The sequence below is a fragment of the Hyperoodon ampullatus genome, assembly GCF_949752795.1.
Source record: "Hyperoodon ampullatus genome assembly, chromosome: 9".
Classification (NCBI taxonomy): domain Eukaryota; kingdom Metazoa; phylum Chordata; class Mammalia; order Artiodactyla; family Ziphiidae; genus Hyperoodon; species Hyperoodon ampullatus.
In genome coordinates this window covers 53,865,653-53,882,233 of record NC_136922.1, presented here as the reverse complement: position 1 = coordinate 53,882,233, position 16,581 = coordinate 53,865,653, and the positions used below count along the sequence as shown (strand labels likewise).

The 16,581-nt window shown below is 37.1% G+C and overlaps 1 protein-coding gene across 4 annotated transcripts in view; it reads left to right on the top strand.

Annotated features, from left to right (window-relative positions):
* CDK14 (cyclin dependent kinase 14) overlaps window positions 1-11,958 on the top strand; it is a gene marked incomplete at both ends in the record, with an annotated part of 523,336 nt that extends 511,378 nt beyond the window's left edge. For all 4 annotated transcript variants that reach the window (XM_079710872.1, XM_079710871.1, XM_079710873.1 and 1 more), the window contains 2 exons: window positions 6,263-6,402; window positions 11,843-11,958. In XM_079710872.1, coding sequence (XP_079566998.1) covers window positions 6,263-6,402; window positions 11,843-11,958 — 256 coding nt within the window. The remainder of the gene's footprint in view (window positions 1-6,262; window positions 6,403-11,842) is intronic.
* Between the last annotated feature and the right edge of the window lie 4,623 nt (window positions 11,959-16,581).

Here is a 16,581-nt window from a genome sequence, read left to right as displayed (position 1 = left end):
ACATTAAAAACTTGAACAGGAAACCATTAAAGTTGAAAATGAAAATTTGTCAGAGATTTAAACTTATAAGAACAAAATGAATAAGGAAAACAGTGTATTAGATGCACCTGATTAGAGAGTTAGTTGAGCTGGAAGATGGCTCTGAAGTAATTACTCAGAATGGAGAACAGAGAGACTAACAGATGGAAAATATGAAAGAACAAGTGAAGACATGGAAAATTTAATAAGATGGTATTACATTGGAGTTATAAAACGAGGGAAGAGAGAGAATTGAGCAAAGGCAATATTCGGAAAGTTAATGGCTGAGATCTTTTTCCAGAATTGATGAAAGACATGAAACCTCAAATTCAGGAAATACTATGAATACCAAGCAGGTTAAATCAAAAGAACCCCATACATCGCAAACTGCAGAACTCTGAGGTAGAAGAGAATAGCTAACAGGCAACAAGAAAAGCCTGTGTAATGATATCTTCTGAGTTAAGGGAAAATGCTTTGAACCTAAAATTATTTCTCCAGCTGACTATTATCCTGTATGAAAACAAAACTGAGAGAATTTGCCACCAAGCTCTTTAGTCATAGAAAGAACTTCTGAAGTTTGTATTTCAGATACAAAAAAAGTTATCTGGGAAGGGATGTCTGAAACATGAAAAGAAAGGTGATTAAATAAATGATAAACATGGGTAAATCTAAATAATAATAACCAAAACAGTGTTTAATGTGTGTCCTTATGTAGAAAGTAGAAACAAAATATTAGACAGTATAATATGATAGGACTAGTGCCATCAGAATTCAAGTGTTCCTATGTTTTTTTATTGTTTGGCAGGAGGGTAAAGAGAAAGTGTAACTTTGAACTTTAAATAGTTAAAAAGTTAAGGGGCCATACACTTGGAGAACTAAGGGTGAAGGTATATTCAAAGTGTGGAAGTTTCTTCAGATATCCTTGATGGTATTAAAATCACTAAACCAACTTACCCCCAAAGACGACTCCACTGGCTGCAGCTTGGGCAGTCGTGTGGTGTTCTTGGTCTTATATCTATTAAGTTTCTGCAGGGCAGTGGAAGTTATTGCCAGGAACACAGCATGACCTCTAAACAGACAAGTGAACTATACAAATTCATTACTGTTTCACCAAGAAGGTCCATCAGAGGGCTTAGCTAGGACACAGGAGGATTGAATTAAAACCAGGAAAGCACATTACAAGAGTTCTGACCTAGGTGGGCTAAACCTGGGGGAACTTCTCTTCTGTTGCCTCATTATTGGATTTCAGATTTGCTGAGGCTTGCCAGGAGGATCATTTCACTTCCCATTAATCCCAACCTCATACGGAAAGCACTGAGAATTTCAAATGTAGTGTATTTTAGTAGACTTCAATTTCCTTACATCATCCTTTACATCATTTCTGTATTCTATATACAGAAAATTTTATTTTTTTATAATCCTATTGAGTGTTTTTTTTTAACCTAAATTAGTATGGCACAAATGAATTGACCAACTTTTGTGAAGTCATGCACAGGACAGTCCAACCAGTGTGACTTTAACAAATTTATAGAGGAACTTTAAAAGTGGGGCGTCACCACAAGGGTAAAAATATGTGAAGCAACTTACAACACTGCTTTTGTGGAGAAAAGGCATTAGGTTCTGGGTTGGCCAAGGGATGGTGATGCACTGCCATCCAACCAGACTGTGAATGACTGGTTACGTCTTGTAAAAAATGAAGTTTCCTGAAAAACTGTCAGCATGTTGCAGGTCTTGGGAGAGTTCTAATGCTTGTTGTCTTAGCATTAATTGAAAATGGAATGAAATATGAATATGCAGTGAAGTTCATGGGGCAAAAGTGTAGTGGAGATTTTGAAAGCCAGCAACTTTTGTATATGGAGAAATATTGTCCTAAAATCCTGCTGCACTTCATAGATACCAGGAGCCATAGAAATACTGTTGAAGTCAATAAAGCTGGGCTACCTGATGTCTTAAGTTCCTTGGAAATAGAACTTTAGACAGGACCCAATTTATTGTGTATATTAGCCAACATGTAGACTTGGTGAATGATAAGTCTAATGAAGCTTTCACAGGAGCATTGATAAGCAGTTTTATCAGGCCTCAAGCTTAGCAGAATTGCAGCCTCTGTGTTTGTATTATGATCAGCCTGTTTGGAAACTTAGCAAAAGATTCTTGCTGTTCAGCATTTAAAACATGCTTATCATTTTGATCAATTGACCTTTCCTGAAACCATGCAGTATTGGGTTATAGGTCTTCTTCAAATCTATTCCCATTCCAGAATCTTATCATTATATAAGAAATTTAAAGAGATTGGGTGCCAAAATAGCCAGCACAGTGCTTGTATGTTTTTAATATCATGCAGAATTAAAATCCCAGGACCTATCCTCTGTGGTTTGTCCCCTCAGTCATTTCAGACATTGATAGTAGGGCCTATGTGGCTACTTGCCTGCTACTTTACGTCTGTATCTCCCATATTTAAAACAGTATACATCAGATTTGTGTAACCACAGATTTTGTTGGCTTTTGACCAAGTCTTATGATGATTTTTTCTTAATGTCTTTCTATAAATCTCATTTCATGCTGTTATGAAAACCTCCATTTTGAAAATCACAGATCTCTGGTTGTAAAGTTCATGGGAAGTCCACATTGTACAGAAGCACGTATCTTTAATGTCGCCAGACAAAAGTGTCTTAAAATTAATTTAATGTTTGCACTTTAGGGTGCAACTTAAAAGAGAAGGCCTGAAAAAAGAGTGGGAGTGAACATTAAGTATTTTTGGCAAAACATTGTGTTTGTCTCATGTTGGACATATGGAATATGCCCTTTAGTTTAGTCAGTATTTTTTTAATTGTAGACATGATTTGTTGTTGTAGCTTAAATAATTCTGAATCAAAATTTCTGAAAATCCTTTAATTTTTTCCAGTTTTTATTGGAAGTTGTTTGCTGACTATTGTTGTTAGAAGTGTGAATTTTTTGCTTCTTTCCCAATCTTTCTTACAAAAAAGGAAATTTGTTTCTGCTGACAAATTGAGCAGACATCTGATATTTTATATTCCTGTTGAAGTGTATATATTCCTGTTGAACTTAATATTTGTATACTTGATAATTTGTCTTATTATGTAATTGATAAATGGTGCTGTATGTTGATGTTTGTTCAATCATATATTTATATATATGATATAAATATCATATATTTATACTATCTGGATTGTATGATTATAGTTCTTTGGGAGAAATAATTTATAACTGTACACCAGCTTGTAAAAACCTAGTGCTAGAGTTTAAACATCAAAATAAATATTGAAATACAAAAAGAAAAAGAAAAGAGTAACTAGTAAACACATGGAAATAGAATGTATAATTTCTAAAATAGAAGATGGAAAATGTTGAATTTTAAAAGTCAATCCAAAAGAGGGCAGGGAAAGAGGAAAAAGATAAGGCAGGACAGAATAGGATGCAAGATTAAAATGGTAGCAGTAATTCCAAATATTAATATATCAGTAATCATGACAAATATGGATTAAATTTTCTCCTTAGAAGACAAGGATTGTTTAATTGGATAAACATTAAACCCAGCTATGAAATATTTATGAGAGACACCTTAAAATTATGGATATGAAATATTAAAAGACAGTAACAAAAGGTATGCCAGGCAAATACTAAGCAAAAGAAAGCTGAGGTCATTAAATTAATAAGAAAAAAATGAACTTTAACCCAGAAAGCTTTATTAAAGATAAAGAAGTTCACCACAGAAAGATTAAAGACTGAATTTACCAGGAAAAGATAACAGCGCTAGACTGTTAAGCATTTAATTACCCAGCTTTACAATATATAAAACAAAACTTGGGGGAATTGTAAGGAAAGATTTTAAAATCTACCATCACAATGGGAGACTGAAAACAACCACAATCATTCTAACATTCTGATAAGGTAAACTTACAGCTTGGGATAAAACTTCCAAATAAGGTATCCCAGAAGTATCATATCTCAGACCACTTAGATGGACTCAAAAAGTGGTTCTGGTAATGATGAAGATTCTGATGTTGAAAATGCATGTGGAGAGTTGGAATAAAAATGGTTCTTCAAATACAAGTGAGGATATAGCAAACTTTCTAAATTAAAATTTTGTGTGATAGTTCAGATGTTTATGTATAAACCAGATAGCACAAATTAGCATTTGATTATTTTATTGACTTTATTAACAACTTTAGTCAGTTTGAGGGAGGGGAAATGTCTTCTTGGTAATTCCTTATATTTAGGTCTATATGCGTTAAATCTAAATGTGATCAGCAATCAATTGCAAAAACAAATACAACTTTAAATATTTATAATTCTTCAAAATAGTGAAACCATGCTTCAAGGATGATTTATGGCTTGTTGGAGATGGAAGGACTGCAGACATAATGTGGTTCATCACTCTTTAACAGAGTCAGGCCTAAAACTCAGATCTAGTCTCAGTCTGGCACTGTCGTTATGTTTTATCAAAGCTGTATGAAATGGATACCAATGTGTTGTTCACCATGGTTACATACAAACTGTATGTTCAATATAAGTGCAGTTTTTGCCATGAAGTCTCCCTATCTCAAACTTTGCATTTGATATTTAGAAACATATTAATGAAAAAATTTTAATAGCAAAAGAGTCTTAGGAAGAAGAAGGAATAATTTGGATGGCCCTGGACCCTATTAAAAGAAAGAAAGAAGAAGAAAAAAAACCCCAGAATTTTAAGAATGCCTCCTTTTCCTGTAGACAAATTTCTCTTTGCCAGGTAGAGACATTTAAAACCAAGATACTGATCAGTTTTTTAAAAAACAGCCATTACAGCAGCCAAACACTGAACCCATGGGTGAGACCTTCACCTATGAAGATTTGAGAGAAGGTCTCTTAGATTGGATCTTTGGAGTAATATTTTTCTTTGCTCTTCTCCCTTTTTCTTCCTCTGCCCAAATTCATGACCTGCTTTCCTCTTCCTCACTCCCAATCCATCCCCCTCCCCCCACACCATAACAATTTTAAATCAGTGCTAAAGAGCTGCTTGAGGGGGGGAAGGGAGAGAATTGTTGGTCACGAGGAAAGATGTTTATTGGCTCATAGCTTGTTTTGTAGCTTCAAGGCTTTTGAAAGAATACCCACTAGCGGATGCAACTTTTCTTCACATTCTTCTGGCTGCTTAAGAGTCACTGTACTTACTTCATCTTATAGAAACTCAGGAATCTGTGGGTAAAAGCCTTTAGGAATGATCAGAGAGCTTGGCACAAGCAAAACCACTTTAAGAGTCAACTAGTTCTGGGTGGGTTTGCATCTGCTCAACCTGCTAATTGAGCAAACCATTACCTTCTCTGACTTCCACTTAGCTCCCCCTGCTGTTAGACGGAAACAGAGTTATCTTGTCCGAATAGTAAATAGGAGAGTGTGTGAAAAGCACCTAGGAGAGCGCTTGACACATGTTCACCTACTCATAAATGGTAATCATTATTAGGAAGACTTTAATTATCATTTTTATGTTAACTATTTGGGTTTGATTGCCCTGAGCAGTGAAATAGAGATTCCGTGGAAAACAAGGCTGGGCTGGACAGTGTGGTCTGCTACCCATTTGAAAGTAGTACCACATGGAAGATTTTACTCCTCTGCTTTTTTGGTAATCTTGAGACACATATTTTCTCTCTACTGTCGTTTTGAAGGTCATCTTGAATTGATTCAGTCCCATATGGTTTAAGCCTATCCCCTTTGTTAACCTGCATGTTAATATTATGATTGTTAATATTTGAAAGGGTACTTATTCCAATAATTTTTTGTTCAATGTAAGAAAATGTAAATTCTTAAAGGGAAAAGTAACTTTAGTAACTAGAGACTTTAATAGTAGATTTATTTTAATTCTCCTGGTTATTTTGTATTAATTTTCCTGTAAATGTATCCAGATGTGTATGCAGTACCTATATTCTGTGAACAAATTCTGGCAACTATTTGATAAATTATCTTCTGAAATTTTCTACCTTGGGACCTAATTCTATCCTGAAAATATCAATCCTTTGCTTATAGTAAAATATGTTACATCAATGAGGAAAGCGAGAGTAAAAGCTGGTTTACAGTAACAGATACTCTAGGAACTAATGTGAATTCTGCTTCTTTTTATTTTCAACAGGCAATTTAACTTGTTTTCTTGGCCAGGAATAAATAAATACTGAAAAATTAGGTGATCCTTATGTCTTACTTAGGGGATTTTCTTGTTTGTTCTGATTTCTCTCTTTTTTGCTTGTGTTTTCAGGCTCAGCTATGTGAATCATGCAGAGGATCTGGCCTCCAAACTCCTACAGTGTTCCCCAAAGAACAGACTGTCAGCACAGGCTGCCTTGAGCCACGAGTATTTTAGTGACCTGCCCCCACGGCTATGGGAACTGACTGATAGTGAGTATGACGAATTCAAAACATCCAATCGAAGCAGGGACATGATTTTAGCATCTATGTGTAACACACATGTAGAGAGGTTCACATGTTTATTTATGCATCTAATATTACGTATGCTTGTATATGCATTGCCTGTATACGTGTGTGTGTGTGTGTGTGTGTGTGTGTGTGTAGAGAGAGAGAGAGAGAGAATGGGGGGAGGGGGGTAGTGTGTGTATATATTTAGTGGAATCCTGCCATTCAATTGCTAGCTTACCAGACACAGGAAGAAAATGGATTCCTTTTTTGCTATCTCTGCTCTGCAGTCAGCAGCTGCATGTCTTTGTATTTGATTATGTGTGTGTCCAAAAAAATGATATGAGCAGTCATAAAGGAAAAGGAAAATATGATTTACATATTTAGTGCCTTATGCATATAGTATTTTTTAGCTGGCTGCAGTACACAGAGTAGAAATGATTCATTTCTGTTTGATTCTCAGAGACAATCTTGGTTGTAACAATAACCTTAAAAAGGGCTGCTATGCAGTGAGCTGACGAACAGAGTTGGCAATTGGCTAATGCGCTGAATTGACATGTAAGAACTGAAGACATGTAATTCATTTCAACTACAGATGCTCTTGGTATTCATACAGAGCTCTTCTCTGGATCTTTTAAAACAAAACACATTCCTGGGTGGGTTTTTGTTTTGTTTTTACAAAAGTGTTCATATTTACACAGCCTTTTTCAATTACATTTTAAATATTTGGGGGAGGATTTATGACTGGGAGGATCTCATCTTTCTTCCAAAGTGTGAAACAAAATTCTTGTGAAATTTTGCAGAACACTATTGCAGTAAGAACACTTTTGTTCAATGGATACATTCTTTCCAAATGCCAGTGAAAGATATTTCTCCTCATACTCTTTTCTTTTTGCCTTAAAAATTAATATACTGCATATATGGATGGATATTATAATATCATTTTTAATCCTTGTGTACACATCACTTACCGTAGACATACATAAAATTTATTTCTTTATTCTCTTAGACTTTTTTCCCCCCATGATAGCATTGGAGTCTCCTCAACAACAATAACCTTTTATTTTGGAACTAAGTCCCAAGTAACAACTCTTGGGTATTCCTACCCTAAATCTTTTCTGATACCTCATATTTAATTCTAATTACTTTTTTTTTACTCTAAAGTAACTATAGATATATTAACCCACTACTCCCCCATGCTTTGAAATCTTCTTCAGTATTTCATATATTCCAAGCCCATATTTATCCCATATTCTGTCCTACTTCCTTTCTGAAAGTCTACTCACTGACCATTACTACAGCTATCCCCATTTAAAAAAAAATTAAAGACGAAATCCCTATAGAAAAATAATGAATTGGTAACACATCTTCCCATACTGAAAAAAAAAAAAATGATGCCAGTGGACTCATTAGTTTATTGCTCGTCAAACTCAAACATATGGTTTGTTTTCCCATTCAGTATAACTTGCAACTTGATATCACTCCTCCTTGGTGACATCTCAATCCCATCTGACTTGATGATTGAGTTTAAGCCAGGATTTTGATGGTCTATGAATTCTGAATTCTGTAGTAGTACTTTTCTGTTAATATGGACTTATTACCCACTTGGCACTTAGTTTATCAGCCAGTGGTTAAATCCAGTTTCTATCAGTAAGTAAATGCCTACACATTATCACTCGGCAGCAGGCTGCCAATGGAGACAGCCTTGTCCCTGTCATTAACAAGCACAATGTATGCAGAACACCAGAGGGGAATTAAAACCACAAAAAATACCTCAGGGTGGTATTTTTAATATGAGAATTTAATTTGTAATTTCACAGATTAAGAATTTTGGCTGCATTAATCCCTTTATCAGCTCACAGCAGGCTATTTGCAGAAGCATAACCATAAGGCGATATTCATTGGCAGAAACACGTCTTTGCATAACGTTAAACATCAGGAGCAGTGAAACCTTTTGAAGGGGGGAGAATAAAGATGAAAAATCATTATATTTTTAAAGCAAGATTCTGCTAAATGCCTCCGGTAACAATTTTGAGTTACAGAAATGCTATTTCTGTGTCTAGTAGATAATCATTATGAAGCATAAATCCAGTCGCAAGAAAGGACAATCCCAGTATTAAATACCACAGTCATTTCCATTTCGAACAACATGGTAGTCCTTGTAAACATGTTTACACAACAAAGAATTCCTAGGCTTTGGAGACTTTGGGAACTAGTTCTTTTAAGTGAAATGACTGGTTTTGGTGACTCTGTTATCTAGGTTCATATTCTGCAGACTCTATGTAAAAGTTCTTGAAATTCTTAAAATTCAATTTTACATTAGTGTGGAGTCTTGGAAAAGTTCACCACCTGGCAAATGGCAGCAGCAGCAGCAGGGCCAGTATCCTCATACGCTTCCTTTCCAAGGAGATTTGGAAAGAGATCCATCTGAAAAGAAGTGTTGCAGAACCAGTAAATGGATTGTCTTATCAACCAAGTCGTTTCTATTAATCAGTTTTAGGAGCCTCACATTAATACATAGTCTATTCAGGATGCAATAACAAAATAACTTAGACCGGAGCTTAAACAACAAACATTTATTTCTCACAGTTCTGAAGGCTGGGAAGTCCAAGATCAAGGTGTCGGCAAAATCAAGTTTCCTGATGAGACAGCCACCTCCCTGTATCTTCATGTGGTAGAGAAAGTGACACCTCTCTCTCCCTCTTTCTCTCTCTCTCTCTCTCTCTCTCTCTCTCTCTCTTTTTCATATAAAGCCACTAATCTCATCCTAAGGGCCTCACCTTCATGACTTCATCTAACCCTAAATGCTACCCAAAGGCCTCATCTCCAAAAACTATCACATGGGGGGTTAAGGCGTCAGCATATGAATTTTGGAGGGACACAATTAAGTCCATAGCAGTCACATTCTTAAAGATGGGTCATGGCATTTTTTTTTTTTAAAGAATGTCTGCAAAGGGAAAACTCTTATGCAAGCAGAAAGCAAACCCAGGTTAAAAGGAGAAGATTGTAACAAAAGTAAGTTCAAAGTGGGCTCCAGTCTTCTTGGCCTACTTCAATATATCAGACCTTTTGAGAAGAGTATCAAGTGTTATTAGAACCTTGGTTACACAGAGCACTGCAGTCATTCCATGAATTCTTATAAAAATGAAGTTGTATGCTGATGCCAGACTGTTATTTGCTTTGGAAGAACACATAGCAATATAATATCTTTCTTAATTGTACTAGTCCTTAAAACCTCACCAGTTTACAGAATGCCAAAATTTAGAAGCAATGTATTAGTGTGCCACTGAAGCAGGAATTATAAATTCATCAAGCAAGAATTATGGTACAGTTACCTGGAGATCTGGCAGTTAAAGCTGGCTAATTCTAGTGGCACCCTGTCATTCTCCCTCTATCCCAAAACCCGAACAGCCTTGCCCCACTTCTTCACAAAGATTTAATTGCGGGGAAGTAAATGGAGGGCTGATTTAGAAGAAATTCATTACTTTCCCCAAATACACCAAAGGGCATTCTCCTGTGTATACTATCAAGTTACATAAATTATTGAAGCTGAACCACCCTTGTCAAAGTAAATGAACAAAATACACTTCATAGCGTAGAGTCCTTGATTTTATTACATTCATTTGCTAATTCACTAAACTCAGGTCTGCAGTGAAAGAAGGCCAACAAATTGGTGTAGTGTGAAGAGCACTAAACTGGGAATCAGACCACCTGGATTCCAGCTTCAGCTCTGCTGTTAACTAGCTGGGCAACTTTGGAGAAGTGCCTTAGTCTCTGTGGGTTCCCGATTTCCCATATAGAGACACAGTGATCCCTAAGGACCTTTCAGCTCTAATGTTGGTAGGGTTTCTTACTTATTCCTATATATGTCCTATATATTATCCTAAAGCAACATTATGCCATTAATGGAGCTCCATGCCATCTTTTTAAAAAGAAAACACACCCTGTTCAAACATATTTGCTGCTCTAGTTCCTAGACTTCCATTCTCTCTTGAATCCTTTTGAGCCGAGCTTTTATACCCAAGATTCCACAACTGCTGGTTTTAGTCTCTATCCATTGGTCTTTCCCCAGCCCTCATCTTGATCCATCAGCATAATTCAACACAGTTGACCACTGTCTCCTCGTAGTAACATTTCCTTCACTTGGATTCCAGGACAGGACATTTTCCTTTTGCCTCCCTAAACATTCCTTTTCATACTCCTTTGCAGATTTCTCATCTGCCAGACCTCTCACTCTTAGAGTGCCCTGGGGCTTAATCCTCAGATCTTCCTATCTGCATATGCTCCCTAGAGCCTAGATGATCTCATTTAATCTCATGATTTAGATATCATCTGTGTACACTGAGAGCTTCCAAATTTCAATCTCCAGTCCCATCTTCCCTGACTCCAGACTTGCATATACCAGCTGACGACTTAACATCTCCATTTGGACGTCTAGTAGGCGTTTCCAACTTCATATTACCAGAACTGAGCTCCTTATCTTTTCCCTCAGACTTGCTCATTTTGTAGTCTTCACCTTGTTAATAAATGGCAATGTCATTCTTCCAGTTGTTGGAAGTTACCCTTGACTCCTCTTCTTTTGTCATACCCAAACCCAGTTCTTCTGTAGACCCTGTTGGTGCTACCTTCCAAATAGATCAATAGACCATCCTCACTTCTCCACTGCCATCACTGCCCCATGTCACTCACCATCTTCCTTCACCTGTGTTTTTACAATAGCCGTCTAACTGTTTTGCCTGCTCCTTCTGTTGCTCCTTAGAGAGGCTTTGCTGTTTCTTCTTTCTTCAGTTCGTCCTTGCTCTTCCTCTAGATATATGCATGACTTGCCCTCTCACCTTTTTGGGTCTCTGCTCAAAGGTACCTTTACCTGGGAAGCCTTCACTGACCTGCTTCCACCCTGGCATTTCCTGTTTCTCTTCCTGCTTTATTATTATTCACAACGTTTACAACTAGTTGATATATTCGTCTGAGTGTTTATCATCTGTCTCCCCTAAGTGGAATCTACAAAAAACAGGGTTTCTTTTCATTCTGATTGATTCACTACAGGTTTCTGAAAACCTAGAACAGTGTGGGGCTCAATAAATATTTCTTCAAAGAATGAATGAAAGAATGCACAAAGAAAGGGCAAAATATGTTGTTTCCAAATTCAAGCTTATTGTTCTAGATCAGAGAAATATGAGAGATCAGCTGAGCTGTGGTTTGGAGGGGAAGACAGACTATCCTGTCATATGTGTGTGTAAATCTGTATGAGTGTGAGTGTGTGTGTGGGGGGGGCTGTGACGACTTGACATTTCAAAGACCAACGCATACCATGATGTTTTATGTGCGGGACATCCAGCATTGCATCTCAGCCTCCAATTTTGAAAGAAACGATTCTAAATATACCTATAAATATGTAAATGAAAACGTTTCATTCTGTCCACAGTGTCTTCTATTTTTACCGTCCCAAATGTAAGATTGCAACCAGAAGCTGGAGAAAGTATGCGGGCCTTTGGGAAAAACAATAGTTATGGCAAAAGTCTATCAAATAGCAAGCACTGATGAGCACAGCATTCTCAAGAGAGCACAGGTAAGATGACCTACTTTACTTGGAAAGTAATTGTGAAAAGACATTGAGTCAATCTTTCAAATGAAATATTTCAGACTTATTTTTTCCTAAGTATCTTATGGATCTCTTATGTTTGTTATGGCATTCATTACGGATTCTAGTGAGGCAGAGTGCTGTCAGTCATTTCTGTATTTTTAGGCACTTGCTGGAGTCTAACCAAAATGGTCCTTTATTTATGTAGTCATAAGCAAACCATTTTAGTCATAAGCAAATCATTTCACTACTCACCCATCCTTCGTAGAGGCTAGAAAATGGTTAACCTCGGAGGATATTTAAGCCACAGACCTGCTTTGTGTGGCCCACACAATTGTTTTCCTTGGTTGCTCCCATTTTAAAATGAGGAGATTTTACACAAAGTCTGGGTTTCCGGCTTTTCTCGAGAAATCAGCAGCTCTGGCAACACTAAACTCACATTCCTGCCAGAAGTTTGTGTATGTAACGGAACTGTGGCTGCCTCCTTTGGAAAGGACATGGGCTCGCTAGTTTAGTTTAGTGGCCATTTGGGCCACTTCACCCATTTCTGATTCCTGGGTGGCCCCTAGTACAGACCTTATTGTGGTGAAGCAGTTATTTAATTTTTTTCCTATTCGATTCTTTGGCCTCTGCTATTCTGCAGATGAAAAGCAGAACCTAAACGAGATAGTCTCTGAGCCTGTCGGCCCGTCCAGGTCATCACACAGGCTTTACAGAAACAAGCATAAGATGGCAACTTCTGAAAAGGCTGTGTCTTTAGTGCCAGTTGGAAATGTCTGGGTGTTTTGGAAGTTTACGCCTATATATATCTCTTCGTTTACTGCAACATAACTCTGAAGCAAACAGGGAACCAACTTTTTTGTGGGGAAGGCTTTTTATTTGCTAGCCCATATTGTTAGTTGCTTGTGTGGCTGTTCAGGAATTAAATGTTCCAGTGAATTGGAAGATACAGACAGCATCGCAAGGGCTCTTCCTTCCTCTCTCTCTTAATGTGAAATATGTTAACAGGCTGAACTGTCAGCAGATTACATGTCCACATTGTCTTGTGGGTGATTAGTCAATACATTTGGACTTAGCTTTTGTGTATGCTCAATGTGGAGGTCAATTTTGGCCTCTCAGGAGTATGGTGGTGATTTATGAATGATTGGAGAAAAGATTCCCAGAATGATAAAAGATAGTGTATAAATGCCAGTTGGGAAATGTTACTAGTAGACTTTCCATTTCATACGTAAGATTCTTCATTCTTCTGGTTATTTCTCCCTATTGGATAAAAAGTTACCCGGAAGCACAACTTTATTCACCCAGTAGCATTTGTACTCTCACTTCAATTGGTCAAAGAGTGGGGCTGAGATTTTGACCAGTTACCTCCTGGTTCTGAGAATGGTTTTAATTCATGAGGGTTGCAGCAGATGCTATTGAGGGTATTTGACCTGCATTACCATAATGAGAGCCCCTGACTTTATAAATCCCTTAGCCAATTCAGTAGAACAAAACAAAAATTGGACTTTATTTGTGCTGCTGCCTCATACACACATACACACAAGCAAGCTTGAATTTCCATCGCAGGGCTATGTCCTTTCTTCTCTGCTCTTTTGAGATCTCTCTGACCTGAGCCTGGCCAGTCAAAACTGCTAGAATGTGTTTCAGGTCAGCTTTTCCGTGTAAATCAAATCAGGCTCACTGGATAGAAGCATTGCCCGTAAGGTCTCAAAATACTGCTAAGTGAAAAGAGATTTTAAAGAGCTGCTCGGAACTACAGTCATCAGTATTCAAAAGCCTTTACAAAGATGTTTTTTCTTTGTAGTATGTTTTTAAAACTAGATTCAAGGGTATTATCTAGAACCTCTTCCTCTAGAATTATCTAATAATACTAGAAATATGTTCTCTATGAATTTTGTCTTTTTCATATCAACTTTTAAAGCTTTAATATTATTATTGCCTTTGTTGTTTTCTTCGGAATCCAGATACCTCAGTTTGATTCAACATTATGTTAAGGAAACATCTAAATTTCTTTTTCTTAGAAAAGCTGCATGGAAGCTGGATTTTAAGAGTTTTTCTGTCAGCAAAAAAGGAAATCATTTTAATTTTTCACCTTTATAGGGTTTTCTTTTAATCAAATGGGTTCATCTTAGAGATTAAATAGCATAGCCTATATATTGGCCTAATACATCCTGCACAGTGGAGCTGATTCTAATCAATAGCTGAATACCAGTGTCTATATTGTAGACATTATAGAGTCAAAAGTCTACATAAATAAGGGTATTCATAAAGAAAATATGTAATTCCCTAGATTTTGATTTTGTTGTTGATGAATTAATTAACAGTTTAGAACAAGCTGAGGCATCTTAAATTTTCCTCAAATGCTCCAGTTCTTTGTAAAGCCCAGAGAGATTGGGAAGGAGAGGAAGGGGGAAGAGGTTAAGAGCTCAGAGAGGCTAAGACTGTAACCTAGCATTTTAGCCACCTCTCTCTGGGGAGTTACACAGAGGTAAATATGGAAAATGCATTGTATCGCTTCTGGTTTTGAAATGATGGAGGACTGAGTAGAGAGGAGCGTTTCAAGTCCTAAGTTTTCTCTTATACCACAATGCCGAATTGTTTCTAAACTTGTATATCCTAAGGTCACTTCAGTTATTTAGTTAATAATCCTGGATTTACATAAACTGGCCTTACTGGAAAAGTTAATGAGAAACATTTTTCTTTGCAGCAGAAAGCAATTTTGGTTTCAGAGTCTTGTAACCAAATGAAACGAAAAGAAAACCACATGGGGGCTTCCCTGGTGGCGCAGTGGTTGAGGGTCCGCCTGCCGATGCAGGGGACGCGGGTTCGTGCCCCGGTCCGAGAGGATCCCACGTGCCGCGGAGTGGCTGGGCCCGTGAGCCATGGCCGCTGAGCCTGCGCGTCTGGAGCCTGTGCTCCGCAACGGGAGGGGCCACAGCAGTGAGAGGCCCGCCTACCGCAAAAAAAAAAAAAAAAAAAAAAAAAGAAAACCACATGCACCTAAGTTTAAAAATGGAGCTAATGGATGATCAAGATACTGTGCTTCCTACAGTTTGTTATCATCTAAAGATATGAATAGACTACAGATTGCATAGATTGTCCCCACCCTTTTTATCAGCATTAAAGGATAGGACTTTCCTAAAGTCTGAGAGAGCCTTAAATACGCATAGAAATTTTCCCTAAGGGAAAGACCGGAAACTATATTGAATATCACATCCATTAGTATCACTTATATTTGTGCACAATGTTACCGAATACACCCCCAGGCTGAGCTTAATTTTCCAGTTATTCTAAATTGAGCGAGGAAGTGCACAGTCACTCTTGTCTGCTCTCCTTTTGCTGAATACAGGGGATAAGAATGGGCTCTAATCTTTTAGACAGATGTTTTATAATTTTCTTGAAATGGTGTATGCTCATTATGGAACATCTCTTTTCAATGAATCAGTTGGTCTTCAAACCCTATTAAATTCATAATAAATACAGAAATATCTGGTGCATGAAAAAGCTGTATTTGGTTCAAGTGCAAGAAGTTAACTGCATGCATATTTTGGTGACCCTCTCCTTGCTTTCCAGTATATTATCTTTGCTAATCAATGTTATTTAAGTATCATATGAAAATGAAAAACAAATGTGGTAGACTCTTTCTGTTTGACTCAGTCATCAAGCAATAATTCCCTAAAAGTAGGCTGCCAGGTAAACAGTAGGATGCATAAATTGCTCAAGAATTTTAATTAAATAAGAGAAAGATTTTTTAAAAAACCGAACTCCAGGCAAAATATAATTCATTGGTGCTTAAGACTCCGTGGCATCGCTAACTGAACGTTCATGAGAGAGGTGTTCACACACCCTGGGGAAGTGGGGGGCAGTGCCAAAACCCCTGGTGAGTTTTTAAAAATCCAGGGTCCTGGGGTCTTCTGCATTTTAAAGAACCCCAAAGGATGTTGATGTAGGTAACCTTTGAACCACATATTATGACCTGTTCGGTAACTATTTAAGAATTGTACATTTATGAAGTAAAATAATCAACTTATTTGGGCCAGGACTGGATAAAGACAAAACAGGAAAAGCCATCCCTTCCTTTCCCTTCCCTTTTTTTTTAAGGAAGATTAATATAAAGTTGTGCTGTCCAACAGGGTAACCACTAGCCACGTGTAGCTATTTTAAGTTCATTTTTAATTAATTAAATTAAAATTAATTTAATTAATTAAAATTAAACTAAATTACAACCTTGTTCCCCCAGTAGGAGTAAATGGAATAAGCTGAAGTTAAGGAATTTTGTGTTAGCATAAATATAAGTGCAGAAGAGGACACATACAGGCTAAATTCTAAAGAATCAATCCCAGTTGTTATCTAGTTGTTCTTTTAAAATCTTAACAATTGTTCTAAGCCAACACAGAATTTTTTTCTCTTGAGGCAAAACAAGTTAAACAAGACTAGTAAGATATGAGAGTGAGGATTATTTATATTATTAATTTATAATGTGTTCCTGGGGCAGTCTATAGCCGAGCTCTTTTCTTCAGATTCAGATCCTCCTCCAGAGCAGCTCTGATTGGTGCAGCCATCATCATGGAGAGATCAAGGCT